Genomic DNA, 12,174 nt, shown 5'->3' on the forward strand with positions numbered 1-12,174 from the left:
CCCTCTCTGCCCGCCCACATTTACCGCCTTCTGCTCGCTTCGTCTGCATCGTCGCTCCCGACTGTCAATCAAACCAGCCACGCCCCTTGCCCCGCAAAATTTTGACGATTTTTTAAAAATTCGGTATTGATTTATTTTCAGATTGGCCACCTGATCTCTGGATTTGACTATGAAAACTAATAAGACAAAAATCCTGAGCTCTAGGAATGCGGTATTTTGTGATCTGGGATCACTTCTTTTCCTATTCAATTCTATGGGAGCCAGGGCTTTTTGGAGCCAGCAACTAGTGGACGTAGTGATATTGCAGGTTTTTGACACTTCATTTTTCAGGGCCGGTTGCTACGTCCATCTTTTATACAGTCTATGGGCCAACAGGCGCACTCAGTGGATCTGCGCTCGACAATGCAGCCCGGAGTAGTCGAGCGCAGATCCACTGAGGTCAGCACAGAGCGCTTCGTCAGAAGTTGATTAAAAAAAATATGAAATTGTGTATTGTTCGATTAATAGAGCATACCGAACTGAGACTACTGTATCGAATGGTTCGATACAGATACATGTATCGTTGCACCCCTAATATATATATATATTAGTAGTCTAATCTGTGGTATGTCACACTCAGAAAGGATTAGAGAAAAATAAAATAAATATATTTGCAACAAGTGAGCTGAAAATAGCTGCAGATCGCATGTGTACTATCAGTATTGTAGGGATTGTACTTGTGAAAGTGTGCGTGTGGGTGTTGTGTTACAAAGCAAAATACAAAGCAACAGAAAACCACAGTAGGTATGTATGTGGGAGGACGAGGTCTCACTAGATTGGCTCATGTACTATCAATGACACCGGACACAGCTGGGAAGGTTTCTGTAAATCCCCTGCAGACAGGAATACAGGCGACAAAACAAAGACGCTGTTCGAATTGATATTGAAAAATCATTTTTTAATTATCTTGATATTAATTGAGTTTTATTATAATGATCCCGACCACATCACCCAATGATTGTGCTGTTGCAAATGTAGACATGCAGTTTTAAAAAATAAAGAAAATCATACATTGGAATGCATCAACAATAGTAAAACTCTGAGGTCACCCTGCTACCACTGTTTGATTTTGTGTATTTTTTTGTGTGTGAGCAGAACTGAACAGCGTGGAGCTGCAGGGCTGCAGCAGCGACAACAGTCTGAACAGTAATGCCAGCCTGCCCAGCGTCCAGAGCCACCGGCGCCACACTGAGAGGAGAGTGGCCAGCTGGGCCGTCTGCTTTGAGAGGCTGCTGCAGGACCCTGTGGGAGTCCGATACTTCTCGGTACTATAAAAGCACCTGACTGGTGTTGGCCAGCACATGCTCACGACAGATAGGCTCCATATTCTCCTCACTATTAAAATGACTTAGCTCTTTCTATAGTTGTGCATTTTGAAATGTTGGAGTTTTGTATCAGCGAGTGCTTGCCGCATTCCATATTGTTAAATGTACCTGGCAGCACTGTAATGACTTGTTAAATGCATTTGCACCAGAAAATCAATCAATACAGTGTTGTGAAAAGGTTGGTTTAGGCATGTTCTAGAAACTTTATTTGAAGAAACTGTGAAAACTTGTGAAAATAACGGCACATATCTGTAAAATAATGATATTTTTAGTGGATTTTAGTGGAAACAATATTATTTTACAGTCACACATTGTAAAAGAACAAATTACTGTTTGTTAGAAAACAGATTTGTGAGGGGGGACATTATTTTCAGTTTTTCCCTGTTTGTTTAACGTCCACATGTACATCAAAGTATGTAGACATATTACAGTGGATGCCAAAAGTATAATTATTAACCTGTAAATGTTCAAAAGTTGCAGACAAGTTAGAATTTTATGCTATAGTCAAAGCGCTCTGCAAGCCCAGCATTTGTTGCTAGATTTTTACTGTGTACTTCCTATAGCAGTTCAAAGAAGTCTACGTTGCATGAATGTGACTTATATACAGTATATGTTTGTCTGATTTATCTCCAATTTATTTCTTTTGCTGCAGGAATTCCTAAAGAAAGAGTTCAGTGAGGAGAATATCCTGTTCTGGCAGGCTTGCGAATACTTCAGCCATGTCCCAGAGAACGACAACAAACAAGTAATGGACACGCAAAACATTATTTGATCACACACATTCATCTATTTTCATGTCTTCACCAATAAGGGAAGAAAGTTAACTGTGTGGTAATCGACTCCCTTTGCTCCTCGTCTTCTCTTTCTCTAGCTCTCACAACGAGCCAGGGAGATCTACAACAGCTTCCTGTCCAGTAAAGCCACAACACCAGTGAACATAGATAGTCAAGCTCAGCTGGCAGACGACATCCTCAACGCCCCAAAACCTGACATGTTCAAGGAACAGCAACTGCAGGTAAAACATAAGGATCCGTATTATTCTCAAGGTGACTGGAAATTGTTTCTTGTCCAGAGGCTGAACCTAAACTACACTGACCTTTCTAATCAAGAAGAAATGGAAAGAGGTTTCCGTGAACAACAAATTTATTACTTTACTCATAAAACTGGATGAAAACAGACTGTAATTGAAAATGTACTAGTATAACAGTGCTGAGTGCTCAAAGAACCCGAGGTCAGCTTTGCTTGCTGCTGAGCATCATGGATGTGAATGACTTCTTAGATGCTGTCGGGAGGGGGCACTGGGCAAAGATGATGAAAAGCCCTATTGTTTTCGACAACTAAACTCAGATGCTCAAACTCTGATAAGAGTCACAAGGCGAGAAGGATATCCTCCCCATCAGCTTCAGTACTGTTGAACATCAGACAACCACACATTATCTTTTTAAGAAGCATGCACACACAAACACACACACACACACACACACACATTGAAACCCAAGAATAGCTTCTCCAGAATACCCTGGGGCTCCTCTAAATCTCCTGGCACTTGATGATTGAAGATTTTAGGTCAGATTTTTACATGCATGCCGAGTCAAACATACACACACACACACACACACACACACACTCACACACACGAAATTCTATATTTGTATCATGCTGTCCCTCATTTGTCCTTCAATCATATTTTTAATAGAATGTTTTCTGCCTGACTACCAACACTTTAACACTCAGGGGGGGTTGCTATGCAGTTTTGTATGAACATTCATGCTTCCAAGAGGATAGACACAGCTGACTTTTTATTCCTTGGAGGCTTTTCTGCTGTAGCCTCTGCTCAGGGTGAATGTTAGATTTTAGGGCTCCAAGACGATAACACCATCAGTAAATCAGTAGTCACCTGAGCCTCAAGGGGCAGCTAGTGCTGGTCTTGTTTTGGTTTCATCTTTCTCTTGTGTGCATCTGAGAATATCCTGTTTTCATTTATTTTCTCTGTAGTTCTCTTTGGTACACTGTGAAGGACAGGTTTCACAACAAAATGGTGAAAATCTGGCAGCAAGAAAGGCCAGAAAAAGTATATTTAACAACAACAGAATCCTTTGGCCTTGAAAAATTGTAAAAACTGATTGAAATAACAGCAAATATCTGTAAAAATAATACCTTTTTCAGAGGATTTAAATACATTCTGTAAAATAACTTTTAAATCTTTAACACACATATTTTTTCTTTCAAATAACTGCAAATATCTGTAAAACACATACAGTAACAAAAAAAATCACAGTCAACATGTAAATTAATACATTTTTCTGTGATTTTTTACTAGATGTCTGTGATTTAACAAAACAAGGAAAATGGATCAACTTTTTGAAAAATTCCAATTTTTAATCCTATTTTTTCAAATAATGACAAGTATTGTAAATAAAAGAATACTTTTTGCTGATTTAAATACAATAAAAAATAATAAAATTTTACAGTAAAACATTTTAAAAGAACCATTTGTAAAAATATAGATTTTTGATGTTCAGTGTAGTTTTCTGTATCTGTTCTAATACTTTTCCTCTCACCTTTCTTTTTCCACACCCTCTCTTTCTTTAACTGTTGTTTATGGTTGCTTAATTCGGGGTTTTTCCATTGCTTGTTTTTGCTGTACTTGCTTCTATTTCTTTTCCTTTTTTGTCTTTCTCACTGATTACTTCTGTTCCTGCTCTTCGCCTCCTAGATCTTCAACCTGATGAAGTTCGACAGTTACACACGGTTCCTCAAGTCTCTGCTGTACCAGGAGTGCATGCTTGCGGAGGTGGAGGGGAGGCCATTGCCTGACCCTTACCACATCCCCAGCAGCCCCACCTCCAAACACAGCACCACCGGCTCTGACCGCTCCAACCTCTCCACACCTAAGAAGGTAACACGAAGCCTTCCACTCTACAGTGCAGTACAATACGAAGGAATAGCTTTTGGTTGTGACCAAAGTAACTGTGTCTGGTGGGTGTGTATGTGTGTGTGTGTGTGTGTGTGTGTGTGTGTGTGTGCGCGCTATAATTACTTTGCATGCATCATTTGTCGTGGTTTTTGTGTATAAATATTAGTGGTGGGACACAATTTTAAAATGTAATTTCATTAATTGGAGGTTTTCTAATTAATTAGTTGGGATTAATCACTTTTTTATCAAATAACAATATTTGATACAATAAGGGAAGTTTTTCATTTTGATGACTGAATCAGTGAATTGATATCCATGTGAGATTAAACCACAAAAATGTTTATTTTTCATCTATATTTATCTTTGCATTTTTCATCTGAACTCAAACTCAAAGTGCAAGTAGAGCTATTATATTCAACATTTTAAGGCTTTTTGTCTTAAAATTCTTTGTTGCGCAATTTGCACACAACCATGCTGTGTTCTTAACTAAAAAATTTTTAAAAAACTTTCTGCCCAATAAGCCAAGCAATGTGGTCTCATCTTCCATCATTATTCAACAAAACTTTCTTGTGTGCTGACTTCGCTCAATGCAGCCTGTGAATCTTCTTCGCGGATGGCAAACAAACTTTAGGTGCATTAGCGCCACCTACCAGCTGGAGTGTGTGCATCAGTGTTATTGGTGTTCCAGAAATTAGGGAACTAAGCAAAGTGTGATTAAATTCTATTAAATCATATTTTCTGTAACTAATTAATCAAAACTAACATATTAAATTCCCAATCCTAATAAATAATTATTTGTACCTCTTTGTGCAACCTTCACTTTTTATTTTTTGTCTTACAGGATGACAAAAAGAGCAAGTCAGGTCGATCTTTAAATGACGACAGTCGGGATGATTCAGGAGACAGGAGGAAAGGCATGTTCTTCTCATGGTCCCGCAACAGGAGCTTTGGCAAAGGACCCAAGAAACGAGAGCTGACCGACTTCAACTACAGTCAGTTTTTTTTCCCGTTTTGTGTGTTCTTGCAGCTGATCAGCCAAATTTAGGACAAAAAACTTTGTTAGAAGGCAGAACAATCACAGCACTGTTGCTTGTTCAATAGGAAACAATCATTAAACATTTTACTCCTTGAAGTACATGTAACTTTGGTTTAGCCCCAAAAGTACCTATTCTATTTTAAATTTAAGCAGAAAGCTTGTAGTTTTATTGTTTCTAAAATTAAAATGGAAATATTTCCTGTAACACTACTTATGAATGTAATATTTTTTTAGATTTCTCTGGCAGCAATGGTCGCCGTGAGTCACAGGGTTCACTGTCCTCAGGAGCCAGTCTGGAGCTGGGGATGTCGGGGTCGGGGAGAAATGAGGTGAGTGTGGGAGGAGACTTCATAAGATAACCAGTTTGGACATCACAGTAACCTTTCATTTCACACTCTTTCTTGCACTAAATTTAACCTGCCTGCTTTAAAAGTAAAATGAAAACACTGAGAATACAGAAATAAATAATATCATATTGACTGTTTGTTCTAATTGCTTTAACCCTCCTCTGACTTATCTCCTCTTCCTTTCCCTGTTTTCTTCTTCCAGGGTGATGTTTCTCGAGGTGCGGTGTCAGTGTCAGGAGAGCGAGGAGGGGGCAGCGCCCCCTTGAGGCAGTGTAACATAAGCTTGCCGGACGGCTCATGTTGCTCTGTGCCACTGAGGGCCGGAGTGTCCATCAGGGACCTGCTGCTGGGGCTCTGTGAGAAGCTCTGCATCAACCTGGCAGCTATAGACCTCTTCCTGGTCGGAGGGGAGAAGGTACAACACAGTTTCATGTGGTGCTGTCCTTAAGATACTTTTATTTTTGTGCTTCAAATCGTGTGTTCAAGTCATCAGCAACGGCGACAAATCACACAAGCACATGAAATTAAGTCTGGGCCAGTTTCCTTGCTTGACATAAACAGCAAATTATAATTTCAAGCTGCATTACGCAGCATTTTTCCATGAACAGTGGGTCTAGTGACTAGAGATATGGAGATATTTTTCATGACAAACCTGCAAAATTACCATCCAACCCTGTTAGTCATCTCAACTTTATGGAGCACATTTGTGTCTTTCAGGACATTGTTTTAGCTTGTCGGTCTGTATATTCACTGTTTTGATTCTCTCTCACCACCCAAACAAACAACGGTTTGCCAAAATGTTATAAACACAACAAATCTATAAGATTACAGTGCATTTGAATTTCAGCTTGTTGTGAAGCTTGCTGAGTTCTGCCCCCAAGTGGCTAAAAGAATATTATTACCAAGACACTGGGAGTCATATGGGGAGTGATGTCAGCCTGCAGAGTTGAGCAACTACCTGGACATCTTTCATGATTAACGCTTCATGATTTTCATGATCTGTTTATCTCTCTGTTTCTCAGCCACTTGTTTTGGACCAAGACTGTATGACACTGTGCTCTCGAGACCTCAGACTAGAAAAACGCACTCTCTTCAGGTACAGTAACATATGGTCATAAACAGTTCTGTGTTCTGGCTGTTATGAAATAACAAAATAGGGTTTAAAGCTCTTAAAGTAATAGCAGAAATAAAGCTGAGGCTACTGGGTGTGGAATGTGGTATACATTAAAGCTGCTGTTTCTAGAGTAAATGTTAATTATGTTCTCCTCTTTTAAAGACTCGACTTGGTTCCCATAAACCGTTCAGTAGGTCTAAAAGCTAAACCCACCAAGCCAGTGACTGAAGTCCTCCGGCCTGTGGTGGCCAAATATGGCCTGCACCTCTCTGACCTGGTGGCACGAATTGTAAGTCACTCCTCAGGCTGCAGACAGACAGGCAGTGTAGGTGACGACAACAAACTCATATAAAATGTGTGTGTGTGTCTGTGTGATGCAGAGTGGGGAGTCGGAGCCGTTAGATCTAGGTCTTCCTATTTCCAACCTGGACGGACTGCGAGTGGTGTTAGATATAGCAGAACACGCTCCTGGAAAAGGTAAGAAACACACACATACATTCAGTCTGCATGCAGTTTGCATGACATATTTTTATGCACATTTTGAAGTACTGTATTTCAAAAAGTTGAAGGTAACAGCAAAAATAAATCACAAGAATTGTAAGTCTTGCTTGAGGTAGTTTTGAAAGTGTTGTACATAAACCAACTTTTTAAGCTTTTTTGTTGTCTTTGTCTTACTAAAGTACAAACATGGGTAATACCAGCTCCCTATTTTTCTCCAACATGGCCAACGTTTTGTTTGTTTCTTCTTTGTCTTGGAGATTTTTTCGTGGCTGACCAACAACTGGGCTACGTTCCAATATCTGTACTTTATACTATATAGTATGCCAAAAAAAAGATGCCATATGTTACCACACACAGTATGTCAAAAACAGCATGCGAAAAATACCAAAATGTCCTACAACTTCTAGTCGAATTTTGTAGTATGCAAGCCAGTTTTTCAAACCGACAATTTTCTGCGCAAGTTGTGACACATGCTTAGCAGTTTCACATGAAACTGCATAATTTTGTGAGGGCAGCTGTAGTCCGTACCTAATTCAAAAAAATTGCAATGCAGCCCCAGTTTTGTTCCGTCATCTTCGAATCTCCTAATTACAACCATGTGTACAACAAAGCTTTTATCGCCACCTTCTGGCAACACTACGCTGGCCACTTTATTCCCTCCAAAGCCGCAACCCAATAAAAGCGTTGTTTATTTGTTTTACTTTTTTGCAACATTTTAAAACATTTGCTTCAATTTCACTTGACAACCATATAGAAACACAGTTGCTGGCAGAGTACCATCTCATTTCTTATTCCTTTTGCATCTGTATCTCTACACCTGCTGACTTTTCTTCATTCAGGGGACAAACAGAAAGTAGCTCCTTCTAAGAGTCACCTTCCAGCCTCTACAAGCAGAAACCAATCAACAACAGTAAGATCTCCTCCAGCTTCTGTTCCTCTCGCTCTGGAATGTTTCATAACCCACCGAATGTGTCCACTGTCTGGTTGATGATGTCACGCTACTAAGTGTCCCTCTTTGCCGTCTTCAATCACCCATGTCTGTTTGCAGTGTGTTACAAATGTGCGCAGGTGTATTATGTGTGTCTGTGGCAATGTCTGGGCTGTGTGTGACCTTATTTATATGGACTGTTGCTGTGGGGCTGAAAGTCCTGTCACACTGTCAAGGTTCCTAATGTTCCATTATTGTGTACTGCCTGTGGCTGAACGCATCATCAACTTTTCTCTCTGGTTTGCTGGTTCTCTTTCTGCTATAACAAACCCCTCTTGCCAGGCAATGTGAGTCAAACCTCACAGTGGTTTTTGCTGGGTATCAGAGACTCTAGAACTCCCTCTGTGCACCTGGAAGGGATGTAGGTGGTGGTGGCAGTAGAACTTTAGTCTGCTGTTTGGGTTTTCTTGTTACTGCTGTGGCTTTACCTGATTGATGGCCAGCAAAAATGGTCATCAATCCTAGAATCTGTATGTGAAACAGGTTTTTCTCATTCAGGCGCAGTAGTGCAGCTTTAAGTAGTGGATAGTTGGTGTTGTGGTGTGTGTTGCTGTTAGCCTACACGTTGATGATGCTTAGCACACACAGTGGACATTATGGCTGTCTGGATGGAACATCCCACCTGTCTTTGATCAACTATATATGTTTTGTTAGAATTATGTTCAATGTATGCCATTGATTATAGACACAACAAGCCAATAACTTAATTTCCATAAACATTCTGTCCCATTTAATTGTTCCTCTTCCCAAAAACAGCCCCAATCACTGACACTCGTGTCATCCGCTCCCCATCAAATTGTTCTTGTTCACAATTTGTCGCCATCAGAAACACTGGTCCCCACTTGTCATTATTTTTCCCCCCATACTTGCACCACCATGATTCTCCTTGTGGCCCCCAGGGGGAGGACAGGCCGTCAGGGAAAGCCGGTTCAGCCCACCCCCATGGGGAAAATGGCAAGGCTGGGCCCAGCCCTGACACAAGCAGCCAGCCCTTATCCAACCACTCTGTCTCTCTCCATAAGGCTCCGGAGAAAAGAAAGCAGAAAAAGATTAATATAGACGAAGCTGAAGGTAAAGACTGAACGACGTCCCTCACTCTCTCTCTCTCTCTCTCTCTCTCTCTCTCTCTCTCTTTCTTTTGTTTCTGTAGCTGTGTTGCTGTGATCTCACTAACCCCTTTTGCCTGTCTGCAGTATTGCAGAAGCCCCAAATGCTTTCTAAGCTAGCTACATGTAACACAGTCACCCCTGCTTATACCGAATGTAGCTTTGACTTGTCTAATTGATTAATACACACATTGCTGCATGTTTACAGCAAAGTGTTTTTACTGTTTTTCAAGGTGTCACGTGGTGGGGGTGGTTGTTCATTTGCACATGCATGCATTTGTACACATGTTTATGTTTGTTTGTGTGTATGTACGCTATGTTTTGTGTGTGTGTGTGGATGCCTACAGAGTTCTTCGACCTCATATCCAAAGCTCAGAGCAACCGAGCAGACGACCAGCGAGGCCTGCTAAACAAAAGTGACCTGCAGCTCCCAGACTTTCTGCGCCTGTCACCAGTGGCAACGAACCAGACTGCGCCTCCTCCCTACGACACTGAGCCCAGTTGCTCCACCCCTAATTCCCGTAACCCCAACAACGGCAGCTTCCCTAGCAGCGGTCGCCGGGGCAATAGGGCGAACAGCAATGGCAGAGGAGGAGGAGGTGGCACCCACTTGCTCAGTGTGAGCCATCAGTCCCAGAGCTTGGACTCTGCGCTGGGCACTGAGAGTGGAGGGGGGAGGAAAGCCAGACCACCTCCTCCATTTCCTGGCACCATTTCCCCCATCCACCCAACCCAGGGCACCCAGCGTGGTCTCCTCCAGGACTCTTGCAGGGGAGAATCGGTCCAGATGCTGGAGGAGGACACCCTTTCGGATCTAACTCTAGTGGGAGAAGGGGACATTAACAGCCCCAGCCTCAACTACGTCACCCCCTCAGCCCTACCAAGCAAGCCCCACCCCCGACCCCAACAACAAGCACAGGATGGTCGGCCTAGCTCAGGTACTTCCCCCGTGTGAACTCTTCAAACTTTTGAACTTTCACCTCTTCCTTCACCTGGCTGTGAGTGGGACCCACCGAAGTCAGATTGAAGTGACTTGTTGGCCACTTTTGGTCTGTTGAATGGCCCAAAATGCATCTAGATCTCCTCCCTTCCTTCCATTCAACTGAGTAATAGAACATCTTCAGTTTAATAGATCACTTTCTACAGTTACATGCAAAACAGAGAACATTTAATCCCAGATTTGTGTAAAAATACACAAAACTAAAAAAAAATAGAGCTAAGATCTTAATACCATACAATATCAATTAGAGGTAATTTAGAAAAATGGTGAATATAGTGAGTTGATATGGTGATGTATGCACTACTATGCGGCCAGCAATCTACTGTAAGTCAACAACAGACTTTTAAAAAAAAAAAAAGGTCAGATACACAAAGAGAGGAAAAATGGATGCATTAGACTTGGACAGAACTTTGTCCCTGGAATTTCCCTGTGTGATGTTTATCTGTGTGAACTGTCAAGCGGACTTGCTGTGGATTTTTTTTCTGGAGACGTAAGCTCAAGGGCGAGCTTAGGAAGAATTGGTGATGACCAGTGCCAAACTCCCTCCTTCAGCCCCTTCTCCCTCCTCCCCAATGTACAGAATCTAACAATGCACTTTAGCAAATTCCAAACACGACGTTACACATTTTTTTAATCATTTCGCCCTGCTTTTTCTTTTTTTACTTTAACCTTCCAAAATGTCTGTTTTTAATGCTAGGTGGTGGTTGAGCTGCTATAGGCTCAGAAAACAGTCGATATCTGCTAACAATCAGTAGTTGTGGAATGGTATAGAAGCTACAGTACTGCACTTGTAAGTGGACCGTGTGGTATTTTCAACTTATTACATGCTTTTAAGCACACTGCATGCTGACACGGCAGGCCTGACCTGAACATATGCTACAGTACCATGAACACACACACTTGCTCAGCTGTTCTTTATCGTCCCAAGCACAGTACACTCTGTGTTTCCGCCACAGTTCTCTTACCTCAGGCGTTTCTCGTGTCACTCATAAAAACAGACTATAGTGTGTGCTTATGCATGGAATCTCGCTTTCTGACCAAATGATCCAGAAACGTCTGCACTGGCTGTAAATGGGCAGTTTTCGCTTTTTCATCAACATTTCAATTTCACTCCCTGCAGGGTTTTAGCTGGAAAAAATGGACAATTTCAAACCTTTTCAATTTTTAAAGGTTTTACTTTTACTTCATCCTGTACTATATTATCAAGAAGACATTAATTTATCTCCAATTCTCTTCATTTTTACCATCTATCAATTAAAAGTATTAATTTGTATATAGTCTACTTTGTGAAACCACCATATTGCTGTAGTCGTTGAATTGCAATACAGCTACGCTGTTTCTTCAGTTGTGTCACAGTAGGATTCAATTGTCTTCTGTTCTGTTCAGTTGACTGTACTGTCTGTAAATAGATCAAATAAATGTTTTAGAGGTTGAACTCTCTCTGTAGCTTCGTGAACAGCCTCCTTTCTTTTCTTAGACTTCCATTAATATCTGATTTGTTCAGTTTTACTCACTTATTTTAATATGAGTGTGTGCCTCATTTTGTCCTCAACACTTCTTTGCCTGGAGGCGCTGAAGTGGGATCAGTGTTTACATATACTTTTTCAGCAAAGTGCAAAGGATAAAGTATTTATAGGTATCTTCACATCCTGATTGTTAACATAATATTATCATTTGAATAACCAGTGGTGGAATGTAATTGTGAGCTCATTTATTGAAAGATTGTACACTGCTCAAAAAAAATAACACACTAAAATAACACATCCTAGATATCAATGAATGAAATATTCCAGTTAAAAAA

At 41.0% G+C, this 12,174-nt stretch overlaps 1 protein-coding gene across 2 annotated transcripts in view; it reads left to right on the forward strand.

Annotated features, from left to right (window-relative positions):
- The window catches only part of rgs12b (regulator of G protein signaling 12b), a 58,094-nt gene extending 46,275 nt beyond the window's left edge, over window positions 1-11,819 (forward strand). Inside the window, exons 7-19 of one of the 2 annotated variants that reach the window (XM_008277911.1) lie at window positions 1,135-1,304; window positions 2,017-2,109; window positions 2,236-2,379; window positions 4,081-4,263; window positions 5,123-5,273; window positions 5,552-5,646; window positions 5,867-6,079; window positions 6,687-6,760; window positions 6,941-7,067; window positions 7,159-7,255; window positions 8,119-8,189; window positions 9,167-9,338; window positions 9,721-11,819. In XM_008277911.1, coding sequence (XP_008276133.1) covers window positions 1,135-1,304; window positions 2,017-2,109; window positions 2,236-2,379; window positions 4,081-4,263; window positions 5,123-5,273; window positions 5,552-5,646; window positions 5,867-6,079; window positions 6,687-6,760; window positions 6,941-7,067; window positions 7,159-7,255; window positions 8,119-8,189; window positions 9,167-9,338; window positions 9,721-10,328 — 2,198 coding nt within the window. In that variant the 3' untranslated portion in view covers window positions 10,329-11,819. The remainder of the gene's footprint in view (window positions 1-1,134; window positions 1,305-2,016; window positions 2,110-2,235; window positions 2,380-4,080; window positions 4,264-5,122; window positions 5,274-5,551; window positions 5,647-5,866; window positions 6,080-6,686; window positions 6,761-6,940; window positions 7,068-7,158; window positions 7,256-8,118; window positions 8,190-9,166; window positions 9,339-9,720) is intronic. The other variant, XM_008277912.1, reaches the window with a different exon arrangement.
- Window positions 11,820-12,174: the final 355 nt, after the last annotated feature.

This window comes from Stegastes partitus, unplaced genomic scaffold, assembly GCF_000690725.1.
Source record: "Stegastes partitus isolate 25-593 unplaced genomic scaffold, Stegastes_partitus-1.0.2 Scaffold110, whole genome shotgun sequence".
NCBI lineage: Eukaryota > Metazoa > Chordata > Actinopteri > Pomacentridae > Stegastes > Stegastes partitus.